Below are 17,451 nucleotides of genomic sequence, written 5' to 3' on the forward strand. Positions count from 1 at the left end.
TAAGGCCTTACAAGTGGAAGAGGCAAAGTCCAGGTGTAAAGGTGGGTGAAGGGAAAGCTGGAATTACAGATGGCAATATTCTTGGAACATCATCTTCTTGGGGCTGAGGAGTGACTATATTCCAGCAATTGAGGATGGCGTGGTGACTGGTGAGATTGGCAGAGGCAGTTTTGATTATGCATGACTACTAACTATGACTTCTTACATATTCTTTCACTATTTTTCCTCATCAAGGTTACTGTACTAAGAATACAAGAATGCAAAGCTTTGATGTTTTGAGAAATAGAAACAACGTTATATCATCTAAGACCAGTCACACTCTGATGTGAGTTTATTTATTTTTCAGGTGATGGTGAAGATGAAGATGATACACGAGATGAGAAGCTGCCTTCTTGTTTTGATTATGTTATGCATTTCTTGACGGTTTTCTGGAAAGTTCTCTTTGCCTTTGTTCCTCCCACTGAGTATTGGAATGGTTGGGCCTGTTTCATCGTCTGTATGGCTGTGATTGGTTTACTTACAGCTTTCATCAATGATCTGGCTTCACATTTTGGCTGCACAGTGGGATTGAAAGATTCTGTGACTGCTGTGGTCTTTGTGGCACTTGGCACCTCTGTACCAGGTAATTAACAGAATGGCAACAGGAATAAATGTCTGGCACAATTACTCATGAGGTAGAAATTCACCTTGTAAACTGGACACCGTTATACATAAAGCCATGGAGATGTATACTGCGGAAAAGGGCCAATGGTCCAACTTGTGCAATGCAACCAGATATCCTATATTAATCTAGTCCCGTTTTCCACCATTTGAGTCAAATTTCTCTATATCCTTCCTATTTATGTACATCCAAATGCCTTTTAAATGTTGTTTACCAGCCTCCACCATCTCTCCAGGGAGCTCATTCCATACACACACTATCCTCTGCATGAAAAAGTTCCCCAATGTCCCTTTTAAATTCTTTCTCATCTTAGTTTTGCATTCCCCAACTCGAGCAAAAAGACTTTGGCTATTTACGCTATCCAAGCCCCTCAGCCTCTCTGACTAAAACTCAAACCCTCCAACCCTGGTAATATTTTTGTAAATCTTTTCTAAATCCTTTCAGGTTTCACAGCATCTTTCCTATAGCAGGAAGACAAGAATTGAATGAAGTATTCTGAAAGTAGCCTAACCAATGTCCTGTACAATTGCAACATGACTTCCCAACTCCTATATTCAAAGCACTGACCGCTAATTGCGAGCGTACCAAACAACTTCCTCAATGCCCTATCTACCTGTGACTTCACTTTCAAGGAACTATGAACCTGCACTCCAAGGTCTCTTTGTTCAGTAACATTCCCCAGGACCTTACAATTAATTGTGTGAGCACTATCCTGATTTTCCTTACCAAAATACAACATCTCATACTTATTTAAACTCCAAATGCCACTCCTTGACCCACTGGCCCATCTGATCAAGGTCCTGTTGTACTCTATGCAATCTTCTTCACTTAAAAATGTGTTGCTGGAAAAGTGCAGCAGGTCGGGCAGCATCAAAGGAGAAGGAGAATCGACATTTCGGGCATAAGCCCTTCTTCTTATGCCCGAAACGTCGATTCTTCTTCTCCTTTGATGTGCCTGACCTGCTGCACTTTTCCAGCAACACATTTTTAAGCTCTGATCCCCAGCATCTGCAGTCCTCACTTTCTCCTAGTTGATTTTAACCTTCTTCGCTGTCTACTACACTATCAATTTTGGTGCCATCTGCAAACATACTAACCATGCCTCCTATATTCACATCCAAATCATTTATGTAAATGACAAAAAGCAGTGGACCCAGCACCAATCCTTGTGGCATACTACTGATAACAGGCCTTCAATCCAAAAAGCAACCCTCCAACACCACCCTCTGTCTCCTACCTTCAAGCTAATTTTGTATCCACATGGCTAGCTGTCCCTGTATTCCATGCGATCTAACCTCACTAACCAGTCTACCATGTGGAACAATGTCAAATAATACACAATACTTGATATCAATTAACTGTGAGTATTACATGAAACCAGTGTGTTATTAAGCATCTTATTCAAGCTGAATTGCACCCCAAAGTGTTTATTTTTCTTCCATTTTATTGCAAGAGATAGGAGGATCACTGGGGCAGTGAGCAGTGGCTGCCCGTCCCCAAATACCATTGATCTGGCTTAAGTGAGCCGATTTCAGAGGGCAGTTAAGAATCAACTGCATTTCGATGGAGTCACATGTAGGTCAGGTTCAGTAAGGTTGGTGGATATCCTTCCCTAAAGGACATTAATGATCTAAGTCAGTTTTTTTTGACAACTGATTACAGTAGTTATGGCCACCATTACTGAGAATCAGGAAATCTGCTATCCTTATTTGAGCTAGCCTGAAAGTGACACCAGAATCACAGTGATATGGTTGACTCTTAACTGCTGCTGGGTATTTAGGGTTGAGCAATAAGTGCTGGCCTAACTAGTAATAATCTACATCCTGTAACTGAATAAAAATAAACCTTTTCTTTTGCAAGTCATCATAAATTGGTGTTCTCTGATAGTTGATTCTTCTGTCACTGGAACAGTTTCTCCCCATAAACTCTGTCTGGAGCCCTCATGATTTTGAACATCTCAATCAAATCTTCTCTTCTCCATTCTCAGTTTATCTAATCTATCCAAATTGCTTAAGTTTCTTATTCCTGAACCCCTTCCCATTACTCTTACCTGCACCCTCTGTAATGCCTTCATGTCTTTCCTAATGTATGGATTCCAGGACACAATACTCCAGTTGTGGCCGGACCTTTTTATGTTCAGATTTATCACAACTTCTTGCCTTTGTACATTATGCTCCTATCTATAAGACATAGGATTCTGTATTCTTCCTTAGTCGTTTCCTCAACCTGGTCTGCTGATGACTTGCACAGGTATCTCTGCTCCTACATCTACGTTAAAATTGTATATTTCATTGGTATTGTCTCTGCTTGTTCTTTGTAGCAAAATGGATTACTTCACTTCTCTGTGTTGAATTCCACCTGTCACTTGTCTGCACATGCTACCAGCCTGTTTATATCCTCTTTTAATTTCTAATTGTCCTTCCCATAGTTTACAATATCTCTCAAGTTTTGTATCATCTGTAAATATAGATATTTCCCCCTATACACCAAAGTCGGTGTCATTATGACAAGAGCACACTCAGTAGAGTGCATTCCTCTACCATCCTGTGTGAACTCAACATAATTACAATTAGGCAGAGGTGGATACTGCAGATGCTGGAGATTAGAGTCAAGATTAGAGTGATGCTGGAAAAACATAGCAGGTCAGGCAGCATCCAAGGAGCAGGAGAATCAACTGTTTTGGGAAAAAGTCCCTCATTAGGAATGAGGCTGGGAGCATCGGGGGTGGAGAGATAAATGGGAGGTGGGTGGAGCTGGGGAGAAGATAGCTGAGAGTGCAATAGGTGGATGGAGATGGGGGTAAAGGTGATTACACAACACTTTGAGGAATTTTCCTACCTGGTTGATGCACTGCAACTCCAAAATTCAAAACAGATACCTTTTTCCTCAGAACTTCCACTTCACTAAGGTTGCTTCAGGCTAATTCTCATCCAATTCTCATACTGCTAAACCTCTATTCACATTTTGATACCTGTGACAAATTGTACTATAGCAGCTGGGATGATCATAACATTGTGAAGTAAACAACAAGATTTAAGAGTCAATTTGCCCTCATTCCGTCATTAACAAATTCTTAAAAATAATTCCAGTCTATCCAGCTTTATCAAAATTTGGAGGTGCTGATGTTGGACTGGCATTGACAAAGTTAAAAATCACACAACAACAGGTAATAGACCAACAGATGTTTTTAGAAGCACTCGCTTTCGAGGTATGCCTCTTCATCAGGTGGTTGTGGATCATGACCAGAAGACACAGAATTTAAAGCAAAAGGGTTATACTTCCAAAGAGTTGTAATGATATATTAAACAAACTTAGATTAAGTCTTGCATCCTTTAGGATGGGATGTGCTGGTTTACAGCCACCATCTGATGAAGAGGCAGCTCCTTGAAAGCTTGTGCTTCCAAATAAACCTGTTGGACTATAACCTGGTGTTGTGCAATTTTTCACCTTTATCCAAAATGAATTAGTTTTATTCTTAGATTATAACCTGCCTATTAATCCATCCATTAGTTTTTGAGAAATATTGCTTAAAAACAGATTAAAAACCAAGAACGAAAGTGTTACCTCCATTACTTTTTAGTGGCAAAGATAAAAGCAGAAGTCCTATTGCCAAACCCTGCAGAAATGCAGTATGTACATTCCTCAAGCCTTAAATAAAACTTTCATCACCACCGTGTTCCTTGTCACAGCTAATACCCACATTGCCACTATCTTTTCATTTTATGGGCTTCACGTTTTCTGACAAGCATTTTCTGGAGACCTTCCAATATTGAAGGAGCAGCAGCTTCAAGGTAAGTGAGGTAAAAAGTGACCCAAAATGGAAGGACCTCTTTCCAACTCCTTAAAATTTAACAGTAATGAAAAGCCTTAGGAGCTGGGTCACCATTGTAATACAAACACCTGAATTAGGAACAGGTGGAGGCTATTATGCCCCTCAGGCCTGATCCACCATTCAATCATCTCACTGCTGATCTGATTATGGCCTCAACTCCACATACCTGCCTTCCTTAAGACCCTTTGACTCCCTAGTCAAGAATCTGTCTATCTCTGCCTTTGGGAAAGATAATTTCACAGAACTATAAACTCTCCAAGAGAGAAAAAAAATTTCATTTCAGCCTTAAATAGGAGACCACATATTGTTAAGCTGCGTTCATTTTGTAAAGTTCCCTCAGAATCTTACATGTTTCACCTATCATTGCTCCAAACTCCAACAGACAGAGGGCCAAGGTTTTCTTATAAGATAACAAGACTCTTCTTCGCCATACCAGGTGGCAGGTGGTGTACTGCTGCTGCTCTTAAAACGTTGTGAGTGAACTCTGAGCCTACCTGGAATATTGGTTCCCTGTTCTGCTGTCAGACCACCTCCAGTCAGTTGGCCAGTTTCTGATTTATCTGGCAACCTTGATACTTTGCAGGAATATTCAAGAAGGCTCCTACAGCAGACAAATGCAAGATATTGCAGCTGCTTGAAAGCTGAACCAGAACCAAAAAAGTGCTGGACGTCCTCAGCAGGTCAGGCAGCATCTATGAAGAGAAACAGAGTTAATGTTTTAGGTCAAGGTGACCTTTCATCAGAACAGAAGAAAAATAGAACGTAAGGGTTTTAAGCTGGGGAGGGGTTTGGGAAGGGAACAAGAAGAACAAAAGGGGATCCAAGTGAGGTTCGGAGACTTTGGTCCCCTAAATAGCAAAATGTTTCAAGGTATAAAATTCAAAGAGAGTGATAATGGCCATAGTAAAGAAAAAAGTGTCCAGCTGAGGTGTAAATGGCTGCTTAGCAACCATCTGAATGCAAAGTGAAGGGGTAAAGACTCATTAAACAAAAATAAACAAGATAGAAGCGGAGTTTATCATCAAGAAATGTTGAACTCAGTGTTTAATCCTGAAGGTGGTAGAATGTCAGGTTGAAAAATAGAGTTAAAAATCACACAACATCAGGTTATAGTCCAACAGATTTAATTGGAAGCACACTAGCTTTTTAACTTTGTACACCCCAGTCCAACACCGGCATCTCTAAAGGTTGAAAAATAGGTACTGTTCCTTGAGTTTGCTTCGAGCTTTGATGGAATAATGCAGAGGGTGAGGACAGAGAAGTTCTTCGGGGGGTGGGGGTGGGGTGCGGAAACAAGATGGGCATTTGAAATGACAAGCAACAGAAAGCATGGGCCACGGTATTTGTAGACTTGGACGATGTGCTGTGGAAGGTGATCACCCAATCTACATTTGATTTACCTAATGCAGAGAAGACCAGATCATGAATAGTGAATGTGCTAATTACAGTGAAAGAAATTCACCAAGGCTTGTTAGACAGCACCTTCAAAAACTTTGACAACTATCATCTAGGACATAGGCTGATCATACACAGGAACATCACCACTGGCAGGTTGTCTTTCAAGCCATTCACCATCTTGACTTGGAAATATACTGCCTTCCCTGTTGTTTTGCTGGCTCAAACTCCTGGAACTCTTCTCACTAACATGTTGTGGATGAACCTACATAAGACCATAAAACCATAAGACATAGGAGTGGAAGGAAGGCCCATCAAGTCCACTCCGCCATTCAATCATGGTAGATGGGCGTTCCAATTCCACTTAGCCGCACTCTCCCTGTAGCTCTTAATTCCTTGCGAGATCAAGAATTTATCAGTCTTTGCCTTGAAACCAATGTCCTGGCCTCCACTGCGCTCCATGGCAATGAATTCCACAGGCCCACCTTTCTCTGGCTGAAGATATGTCTCCTCATTTCCGTTCTAAATTGATCCCCTCTAATACTAGGGCTTTGCCCACAGGTCCTAGTCTTCCTGCCTGACAGAAACAACTTCCCACCGCCCACCCTTTCTAAGCCATGTATTACCCTGTAAGTTTCTAACAGACCTCCCGTCAACCTTATAAACTCTGATGAATACAATCCCAGGATCCTCAGCCATTCATCATATGTTATGCCTACCATTCCAGGGACCATCCCTGTGACTCTCTGCTGGACACGCTCCAGTGCCAGTATGTACTTCCTAAGGTGTGGGGCCCAAAATTGGACACAGTATTCTAAATGGGGCCTAAACAGAACTTTATAAAGTCTCAGAAGCACATCGCTGTTTTTATATTCCAACCTTCTTGAGATAAATGATGACATTACATTTGCTTTCTTAATCAACCTGCAAATCAACCTTTAAGGAATTCTTGACTAGAACTCCCAGATCTTTGTACTTTGGCTTTATGAATTTTCTCACTGTTTACAAAATTTTCCGAAGTGCAAGACCTCGCACTTGCTCACATTGAATTTCAGCCAGTTCCTGGACCACTCTGCTAAACTGTCTAAATCTTTCTGCAGCCTCCCCACCTCGTCAGTACTACCTACCTGTCTGCCTAACTTCATATCATCGGCGAATTTCGTCAGAATGCCCCAATCCCTTCATCCAGATCATTAATATATAAAGTGAACAGTTGCAGCCCCAACACTGAACCCTGTGGGACTCCACTTGTCATCAGGTGCCATTCTGTAAAATAACCTTTTATGCCAACTCTCTGCCTTCTGTCAGACAGCCAATCCCCAATCCATGCCGGTAGCTCACCATGAACATCATGTGCCCTCACCTTACTCAGCAGCCTCCCGTGAGGCACCTTATCAAAGGCCTTTTGGAAATCTAGATAACATCTACTGGGTTTCCCTGGTCTAACCTACTTGTTAACTCTTCAGAGAATTCTAACAGGTTGGCAGGCATGACCTCCCCTTACTAAATCCATGCAGACTTGTTCTAATCTGACCCTGCACTTCCAAGAATTTTGAAATCTCATCCCAAATGATGGATTCTAGAATTTTACCTACAACCTAGGTTAGGCTTATTGACCTATAGTTTTCATTTTTTGTCTTGATCCTTTCTTGAACAAGGGGGTTACAACAGCGATTTTCCAATCATCTGGGACTTTCCCTGACTCCAGTGATTTTTGAAAGATCACAGTCAGCACCTCCGCTATTTCCTCAGCCACCTCCCTCAGAACTCTAGGATGTAGTCCATTGGGGGCAGGAGATTTATCGATTTTTAGACCTTTTAGCTTTTAACCACAAAGGCAATAAAGCAGAGAAAAAATTAGGAACAAAGGCAAACTGGCCAAAATTATAAAGGAGAATAGTAAAAGCTCTTTTAGGTATGTGAAAAGAAACAAAAATGGTTAAGACTAAAATCGGGCACTTGAAGACAGAAAGAGGTGAATTTGCTTTTGGGGAACAAGGAAATGGCGAAAGAGTTGAATAGGTCTTTGGATATTTTCACTGGCGAAGACACAAGCAATCTCCCAGATGTAATAGTGGCTGAAGGTCCTAGGGTAATGGATGAACTGAAGGTAATTTATATTAGGCAGGAAATGGTGTTGGATAGACTGTTAGATCTGAAGGTTGATAAGATCCCAGGACCTGATGGTCTGCATCCCAGGTACTTAAGGAGGTGGCTCTAGAAATCATGGATGCATTGGTAATCATTTTTCAATGTTCTATAGATTCAAGATCAGCTCCTGTGGATTGGAGGGTAACAAGGACAGACCCCCCCCCCCCGGTCCTCGCCTTCCACCCTACCAACCTTCACATAAACCAAATTATCTACTGAAATTTCCACCACCTCCAAATGGACCCCACCACCAAGGATATATTTCCCTCCCCATCCCTTTCCGCCTTCCGCAAAGACTGTTCCCTCCGTGACTACCTGGTCAGGTCCACGCCCCCCTACAATCCACCCTGCCGTCCTGGCACCTTCCCCTGCCACCGCAGGACTTACAAAACCTGCGCCCACACCTCCTCCCTCACCTCCATCCAAAGCCCTAAAGGAGCCTTCCACATCTGTTGCTTCCGATGTGATCTCCTTTACATTGGGGAGACTGGATGCCTCCTAGCAGAGCACTTTAGGGAACATCTCTGGGACACCCGCACCAATCAACCACACCATCCTGTGGTCCAACATTCCAACTCCCCCTCCCACTCAGCTGAGGACATGGAGGTCCTAGGCCTCCTTCACCGCCGTGCCCTCACCACCCGATGCCTGGAGGAAGAATGCTTCATCTTCCGCCTCGGAACACTTTAACCCTAGGGCATCAATGTGGACTTCACCAGTTTCCTCATTTCCCCTTCTCCCACCTCACCCCATGAGGATAAAGCATGAATTCCTGGCATTGTCATCAAAGGGTGAAATTGGTTAAACAGATGGGTTGAAGCGCAAGGAAAGGGAAGAAGGAACTGAAGTGGTGCTGGTGTCCATTAGTTGCTATAATTTCACTGGCCTTTAACTAGTTGAATCACTGCTTGTGAATGGGGAAGACTGCCACCTTCCCATCCCATGTCTAGGAAAAATTGCAAGATGGACTGAAGGGACCTACACACTGGCTGACAATATGAAAAAACACTTCTGTCACCATGGAACCTGAAAATTTTGCCCATGGTGGTTCTTAGCTGCAGCAGGCATAAGATGTTTGATCAGTTCTCTACATAGTAGACTAATGGACTATTGTGACCGAGTTGGATGATATTTTAATCTCAGCATCTGCAAAAAAAAAAAGCAGCCTAAGGGCTGACACAGAAAAGAGTTGGAAAATATAGCCAGGAGAAAAACCCAAAAATCAAAGTACTAGAATTGCTTTTTTAATGCAATGAAAAGGAAGAATATATTATACAATATTTTCCTTTAAAAACAATACGCGAAGATTAGTAGGCTTGCGGAAAAACAGACTACAGATTAAATGCTCCACAGAGCCCAGTGGGACCTGGACACAGCTGAGGAAGAACTTAACTGGTTAAGATAAAGTCAAATTACAGTTTGAAATACCAAGTCATCAACTCAGATAAGCATGGCACTCAGTACATCCTTAAAACACTTAAATTATTTTGTGTCAAATCATTCCAGCAGTTAATATTTGGGTTTGCTGTGCATTTCTGCCTTGAGAAGAAACAACACATTTCAGGCCTTTGTATGCATGAAGAAAATATGAAGAAGCTGCAAGACGGAACCCAGGCTATAGGCATCTTTCAAAGATTAGACTAATATCTTTGTTAACTGTTCATCCTGTTCAAATGGCAACAGTTTGAACCTAAAAGGTTTTTTCAACTCTTGAAACCAGTTGGGCCCACTGTCCATAGATGTGAACACTAGGTGCCAAGGTGTGTTCTTAAGTTATATGCCTATGGCCCTGACATCTCATTTTTCCTCACTGAGGGGTCTGGTGAGCAAATTTCAGAAAGATAACGCTAGAAGAGAAGTAGGCCATTTAGTCCCTCATACTTGCCCACTATTCAACAGGATCATAGTTGACCTGCCCCAGGCCTCACCTACTCTTTTGTACTAGCTCAGCATAGACATCAATTCCTTGACATTTCAAACATTTATCTTCTCCTGTTTAAATAAATTCAGTGATCTAACCTCGATAACTCTCTCAGGTAGAGAATTCCAGACATTCACTATCATATGGGAGAAGACATTCCTTTGCCTCTCAGTTTTAAAATAGTGTCCCTTTATTCTGTAATTGTGTTCCCTAATTAATGTTTCCCTACTCGTGGATATATTTTCTCAAATTCTACCCTGTCAGAGCTCCTCAGAATCTTGAATGTTTCAATAAGATCAGCCCTCATTCTTTAAAACTCTAATGAATAAAGTCTTAACCTTATGGTCATTTTTGATAAATCAACCACTTTATATCTTAGGAATCAGCCTAGTTAATTTCTTTTGAACTACCTATAATGTCAGTATATATTTTTTCAATTACAGTGATCAAAACTGCACACAGTAGTCCAGATATGGCATCACCAACACTCTGTACGGTTGAAACACAACTACTCTGTTTGTAAACTCCAAAATGCTAGCAATTATTGCCAAAATTCACTTTGTCTTCTTAATGACTTGCTGCATTTATATTTTAACTTTATGTTTCATGCACAAAACAGATCCTTTTGTGCTGCATTTTTTTTTGGAATTTCTCTCCTTAATGTTAGGTCCATTAGTCAGGAGTAAATGTAGGATTATAGGGTAGGGGAATGGGTCTGGGTGTGTTACTTTTCATAGGGTCAGTGTGGACTTTTTGGGTCAAATGGCCTGTTTCCATACTATAGGGAATCTAATCTAAATCTAAAAAATAACAGCCCACCTTTTGATTCTTCCTACTGAAGTGCGTGTACTCATACTTAAATTTCTTCTACCATTTTTTTGCCCATTCACTCAGCCTAACTTTCTTTCCTTGCAGATTATTTATGTTCTCATCATAACATGCCCTCACTTATTTTTGTATCAACAATAAATTTGGATACATTACACTCTGTTCCCTCCTCCAAGTTATTAAAATTTACAGTAAATAATTAAGCCTCTATGACTGATTTTTACAACCTAAAAACTGATCCATCTTCTGCATTTTATCCAATCCTCAATGCATGCTAATACACTTACCATCTGTACTGTGAGTTCTTTTCTTGGGCAAAAAGCTTTGGCACATAGTAAATTTGAATTTCAGAAAGAAATACAATTCCAAATCAATAAATTGATAATTTAAGTAAATGAGGAATTAACAAAACTGACCATTAAAAATGAACAAGAAGCAGAGCTAATTAGTAATTTTTTTGTTCGCCCTTTCTATTAAGACACAGAGCTAGAGAAATGCAGATTCACCCCAAGGTCCTTATTACCAGATGGGGACCAAGGTCAAACTAAAGAGTTAGGTTTAACCACACTGACCTTGCGTTCACTTTTGTTAGCAACATTCAGAGCTGAGCTTGAAAGAATCCATACTAAAATGGGGATTGAAAACTGGTAGCATTGCCCCTCTCAGCTTAATCTGTGAATAGATGTTCAGGAAATAGGGAAAGGGTGGGTGCGTGTCTGGCTCACTCTCAGAGTTTAAACACTCAGTCTTCTACTTGCGTCCAATCTCCTCCTCTCTCATACACACCTTCTTCCTTACTCCCACGATATACTCATATCCTTACTCCCTCCAACACATTCACACTCTTCCTCCATCTCCCTGCATTCCACTCTCCCTCCCTCATACATTCCCTCTTTCCCTCCTCCCTCTCTTGTGGCTGTATGGATTTAGAAACCACTCTGTTATCTTGACTGCTGTGTTCAGGGATCTAACACATGTGCTGGTACACCTGACTCATCTCCTGACTCAGAGACTTTCCTTGCACCCGAATAGCAGGCACAACACATCCCTTGCTGTCTCTTGCCTGTCCCCACAGCAGACTCACTTTTGTGGCCACTGCTCCTGCTGGATAGACCTCAGGCCGAATGAAACTATGTATGCTTACACAGCCCATGGCTCCTGGGCAGGATAGGACTCATTAGTGGGCTAGATTATGGCCTACAGGACACTTATTGGCCAAGCTTGTGTTAGACGATCTAATCACAGCAGCAGAAGCGTCAGTTTTGCTTCAGTGACCATATAGCTGTACTTCAGCAGCCAATATCAGTTGCTTTTCTATAGCCATATATTGTAACCTGCAGCTTTATTCACATAAGAAATTAAAGAACTTGCATTTACTTAGCACCTTTTACAACTGAGGGCATATCACATTGGCTGAAGACATTCAGTCTCAAGATCATTGGAGGCAGGAGGTATGACTCAAGATGTACATCGGGACCCCATCCCCAACAGTCCCAATCTACATACCTCGATTGATTGATTATTGTTATCACATGTACCAAGATACAGTGAAAAGTGTTTTGCATGATTTACAGGCAGATTGTACCTTACAAAGTGCATCAGGGTAGCAGAACAGAGTGCAGAATACCAGCTGCAGATAAGGTGCAGAGAAAGAGAGAGATCAGCATTAACATATGAGAAGTTTGCACAAAAGTGGGGAAGAAGCTGTTCTTGAATCTATTTGTATGTGCATTCAAACTTTTGTATCTTCTGCCTGATGGAAGAGAGTATAACGGGTGGAAAGGTTCTTTGATTATGTTGGTTTCTTTCCCAAGGCAGCAGGAAGTATAGATGGAGTTAATGGCTTATTTGTGTGATGGACTGGGTTGTGTTCATTAATCTGTGTAGTTTCTTGCAGTCTTCAAAAGAGCAGTTGCCATACTATGCTGTGATGCATCCAGGTAGGATGATTTCTATGGTGCACCTATAAAAACTGGTAAGAGTCCTTGTGGATATGCTGGATTTCCTGAGCCTCCTGAGGAAGTACAGGCATTGTTGTGACCGGTTTCTTGATTTCCTGTCGACATGGGTGGATGAGAACAGATTGTTGGTGATCATCAATCCCAGGCATTTGATGATCTTGACCATCTCCACCTCAGCACCACTGATGCAGACGGGGGTGTGCCCTCCACTCTGCTTCCTGAAGTCAATGATCAGCTCCTTCATTTTGCTGACTTTGTTGGAGAGATTGTTCTCTTTACACCATGCCACTAAGTGCTCAATCCCTTTCCTGCATTGTGTCTCATTTGTTTGAAATCTGACCTACAACAATGGTGTCATCAGTGAATTTATAAATAGAGCTGGAGTGGGGGGATTTGGCCCCGCAGTCGTGAGTGTAAAAGGAGTATATTAGGCGCTGAGTGTGCAGCTTTGCAGGGCATGAATGTTGAGTATTATGGTGAAAGAGGTGTTGTTGCCTATTCTTATTAACTGCGGTCTGTAGGTCTGTGGGTCAGGTGGTCAAAGAGCCAGTAACAGAGAGGGAAGCCAAGATCTAGGTTACATAGTTTAGAGATGAGTTTGTTTGGGATTATGGTGTTGAAGGCTTAACTATAGTCAATAGGTTGGAGCTTGATGTAGGTATCCTTGTCATCCAGATGTTCCAGGGATGAATGTAGGGCCAGGAGATGGCATCTGCTGTGGACTTTTTGTGCCAGTAGGCAAATTGCAAAGAATCACAGCAATTTGGGAGGCTGCAGTTGATGTTAGCCATGATTAACCTCTCAAAACACTTCTTAATTATGGAGGCGAGGCCAGAGCCACCAGGTGGTTGTCATTGAGGCATTTTGCACGATTTTTCTTTGGCACTGGGATGATGGTGGTCTTCTTGACACAGGTGGGGACTTCAGATTGTAGTAAAGAGAGGCTAAAGATGCCTGTGAATACTCCTGCAGCTGGTCCGCACAAGATCTGCGCGTAAGGCTTGGGACTCCATCTGGCGCCTGTTGCTTTCCATGGGTTCACTCTCAAAAAGGCCAATCTAACGGCTTTGGCAGTGACCGAGGGTACAGACGCATCCAGGCTCTTGGGATAAGTTGACATTGTTTCACTGACCTTCGGTTCAAAGCGAGCAGAGAATTCATTGAGCTCACTTGGTAGGGATGTTCTCTTGCCTGCAATTGTTTGATTTCATTTTGTAGCCTGTTATGTCGTGTAAGCCCTGCCACAAATGACAGGTGTTTGTGTGGTTTGTCTGCGTCTCAAGCTTAATTTGATATTGCCTCTTGGCATGTCTGATGACCCCTATATAGGTCATACCTGAATTTCCTGTATAACTCAGGGTTGCTCAACTTGCATGCCTCAGATCTGGACTTCGGTAGAGAGTGAATCCCCCTATCTGTCCATGGTTCCCAGTTGGGGAACATTCAAATGAATGTTTTTGGCATACATTCTTTTTCACACCTATTAATTGAGTCTGTAATGGTATTGGCATACTTACTTAGGTTAGGCACTGAGTTCTTGTACATGGACCAGTGCACCAACTCTAAGCAGTCATGTAGAAGCCCTTACATTGCACTTTTTTCTGGGTCCTCATGGTTCAATTTCTGCTTGTAAGCCAGGAGGAGCAGCATAGCATTGTGATCTGATTTTCTAAAATGCAGATGGGGGATGGAGCAATAGGCATCTTTGAATGGTTGGATAGCAACGGTCGTGTAACAATGATCAAGGATGTTTGGACCTCTGGTGGGACAAGAGACATGTTGGTATTTTAGTAGCACATTCTTGAGGTTGGCTTTGTTAAAGTCAACAGCTACGATGAACAAGGCTTCGGGGTATTCTGACTCTTTTTTTTGTAGTGTTGTGTACTTCATCAAGTGCACTGTTCACTTCCGCATGGGGTGGGATGCAGACTCCTGTCAGCATAGCGGAGGTGAACTTCTGCAGCAGGTACTTTACTGTAAGGTATTCTAAGTCTGGGGAGGAGTAACTTGCCAGAGTCGTCATGTCTCAGCATCAGGAGGTGTTGATTAGGAGGCAGACCCTACTGCCCTTTGCCTTGCTCGAGGTTGCTCAGCAATCCATTTGTTAAACTGGGAAACCCTTAAGTTGTAAGGCACTGTCATGTGTAGCAGAAATAAGCAGTCTCTGTAAAATATAGCTCATAGCAGTCCCTCAATTTCCTTTGGAAGATGAGTATAGTTTTAAGTTCAATGGCTTGGATGTTTGCCCCTGGATGTATGCTGGGGAGGGGGGTACTTGAACCTCCAATATTTCAGTTTCACCTGAAGTCCAGCACATCTCCCATGTTTCCTCGGTAGGTAGCTGCTCCTAGATGATCCCAGGCATAGGAATATTGGATTGTCTGGGAAATCTGAACTTTAGATGGGCAACTTCCTTGCTCCCCAGGGCCTTCTCAAAACAGCTCCAATTCTGAGATAGATTGGAAGCTTCAGAGTACCTAGCTGGGTCGGTCATGAGGAAATCTAAAGACAATAATTCTAGTTTAACTCCTTGGTTAGAACTGACCTCCCAAAGCAATCACACTGATTCCCTCAATGACTTTTTCAAATCAAGAATTACCCACCCCCATCCTTAATCAAATTAAAAGCAAAGAATTGGGGTGATCTGAAATAAAGACAGTGCAGGAAAAACTCATGTGGTCTGGCAGATCTGTGGACAGTTAAACAAAAGAATTTTGTAAGGGGAAATGGGGTGATGAGGATTTTTCTTTTACATGTTTCCAGTCTGATATGACTTCTTCAAAAGTGACTTGACTACTCTATTCCTGATGAAGGGCTTTTGCCATAAACGTCGACTTTCCTGCTTTTCAGATGCTGCCTGACCTGCTGTGCTTTTCCAGCACCACTCTAATCTAGACTCTGGTCCTCAACCTGACAACCTGACTCAACTATCTATTCACCAGAGGCTATGATCTATTCAGTTTACTCAAGTCCATCACCCCATTTGCTAAGATTCACACTGGACATATACATCTATTTTACTGCAACTAGTGCTGTAAAAAGGGATGCAGCTCATCTCTCTGCCAACCCTATCTCACTATGGTAGCGCTCTCTTCTTGGGACTATATGCTCTACATTTCTGTGGAAACCAGCATTTGGAGATACAATCAGAACTGCAGAGTAGTAGAGTGGCAATCTGATGGTGATTGCTGCTTTGCATAAAATCCAGGCCATTTTGAAAACTGGCTGCTATGTTTTCCTAAACTACAACAGTGATCACACTTCAAAATACTTAACTGTGAAGTGCTTACAATATACAGTAGTGTACTTGGAGACATTATCCATCTGTATTTTCCTGGAAGTAGATGTGAATGTAATAACTGAAATGTAATGAATATAATGGAGATATCTCTTTGGTATTTTTCCAGATACATTTGCCAGCAAAGTCGCAGCATTACAAGACCAATATGCAGATGCATCCATTGGGAATGTGACAGGAAGCAATGCTGTAAATGTGTTCCTGGGTATTGGAGTCGCTTGGTCTGTTGCTGCCATCTACTGGGCTGTTAAGGGGGAAGAGTTTAGAGTAGATCCTGGCGCACTGGCCTTTTCAGTCACACTTTTTACCATCTTTGCCTTTGTTGCCATCAGTGTACTCCTGTACAGAAGACGGTCACACATAGGCGGTGAGCTTGGAGGTACACGGCGTGGCAAGATTCTGACCTGCATCATGTTTGTAAGCCTTTGGTTGTTGTATGTTGTGTTTTCAGCCCTGGAGGCTTACTGCCATATAAAGGGTTTCTAAGACTGGAGAGCTTTCTTGTGCTTACAAAGAGTAAGCTCCTCTTGAAGCTGCCGAAGAGATTGAGAGGCAGCCCAGTGCATTCCAATCCCAGTTAAGTCACCTCTTCATTACAGAACATAAAAACAGACCTTTACTGGCAAAGAAAAACAAAAGGCAAAATCCAACTGTTAAGTTGTATGCCTTATTAAAAGGTTCTAATACTGGTTGTAGCCAGCAACCAAAATATCTTCAAGAAATCAACCGCAAAAGGTTTTTTATTCAAACAGATTTAGACTTTTTTACATCAACAAACTGAGCTTGCTGTGTTACCAATATCAAGAAGATTTAAGTCAGCCAGCCATTGAAAAATGATGTTTTAGCAATGTATAGGACAATAGGCCAGCAATATTGGCCCACCAGATATGTCTTTACTTGTACAGTTGTTACTACTCATCTCACTGAATAAGCTATTGCAATAGCTGTTAATTTACTTCGAAAGTATAAAGGTAAATCGTGGCACTGGAGTGAAATACAATCTGTTCTGCTATAATGCGTGTTTCTTCGACGCAAATTGGTTTTAACGCGATTGAAGAATTTAGACCGTTATTTGTAGAACGCGTATTGGCTATAACGCAATTCCAGCCCCATTAGTTTAAAAGGCATGGCTATTGCACGATTTTCTAATAACATGAGATTGCACGAGAGTGGAACTATTGCGTTACATCAGAACCGACTTGTAATTGGAGAAAATCGGCAAATTCCATGCATTATATTTGTTATATGTGTGCAGTTGTCATTAGTTAGGTGTACTTTTATTTATCTTGCAGTAAATCCTAGAGTACAAGTAGTATCTTGAAAACAATTTTGTTTGCAGGAGTGACATATATGCCGACCCAACTTTTCCTAAAACCTGAGGGTCAGTGTAATATCCAAATTCAT

General features: G+C 41.8%; 1 protein-coding gene across 2 annotated transcripts in view; it reads left to right on the forward strand.

The window, feature by feature from the left end:
• LOC132836789 (sodium/calcium exchanger 3-like) overlaps window positions 1-16,692 on the forward strand; it is a 368,268-nt gene extending 351,576 nt beyond the window's left edge. For both annotated transcript variants that reach the window (XM_060856259.1, XM_060856260.1), the window contains 2 exons: window positions 347-622; window positions 16,157-16,692. In XM_060856259.1, coding sequence (XP_060712242.1) covers window positions 347-622; window positions 16,157-16,533 — 653 coding nt within the window. In that variant the 3' untranslated portion in view covers window positions 16,534-16,692. The remainder of the gene's footprint in view (window positions 1-346; window positions 623-16,156) is intronic.
• Window positions 16,693-17,451: the final 759 nt, after the last annotated feature.

Source organism: Hemiscyllium ocellatum, chromosome 47 (genome assembly GCF_020745735.1).
Source record: "Hemiscyllium ocellatum isolate sHemOce1 chromosome 47, sHemOce1.pat.X.cur, whole genome shotgun sequence".
Lineage (NCBI taxonomy): Eukaryota > Metazoa > Chordata > Chondrichthyes > Orectolobiformes > Hemiscylliidae > Hemiscyllium > Hemiscyllium ocellatum.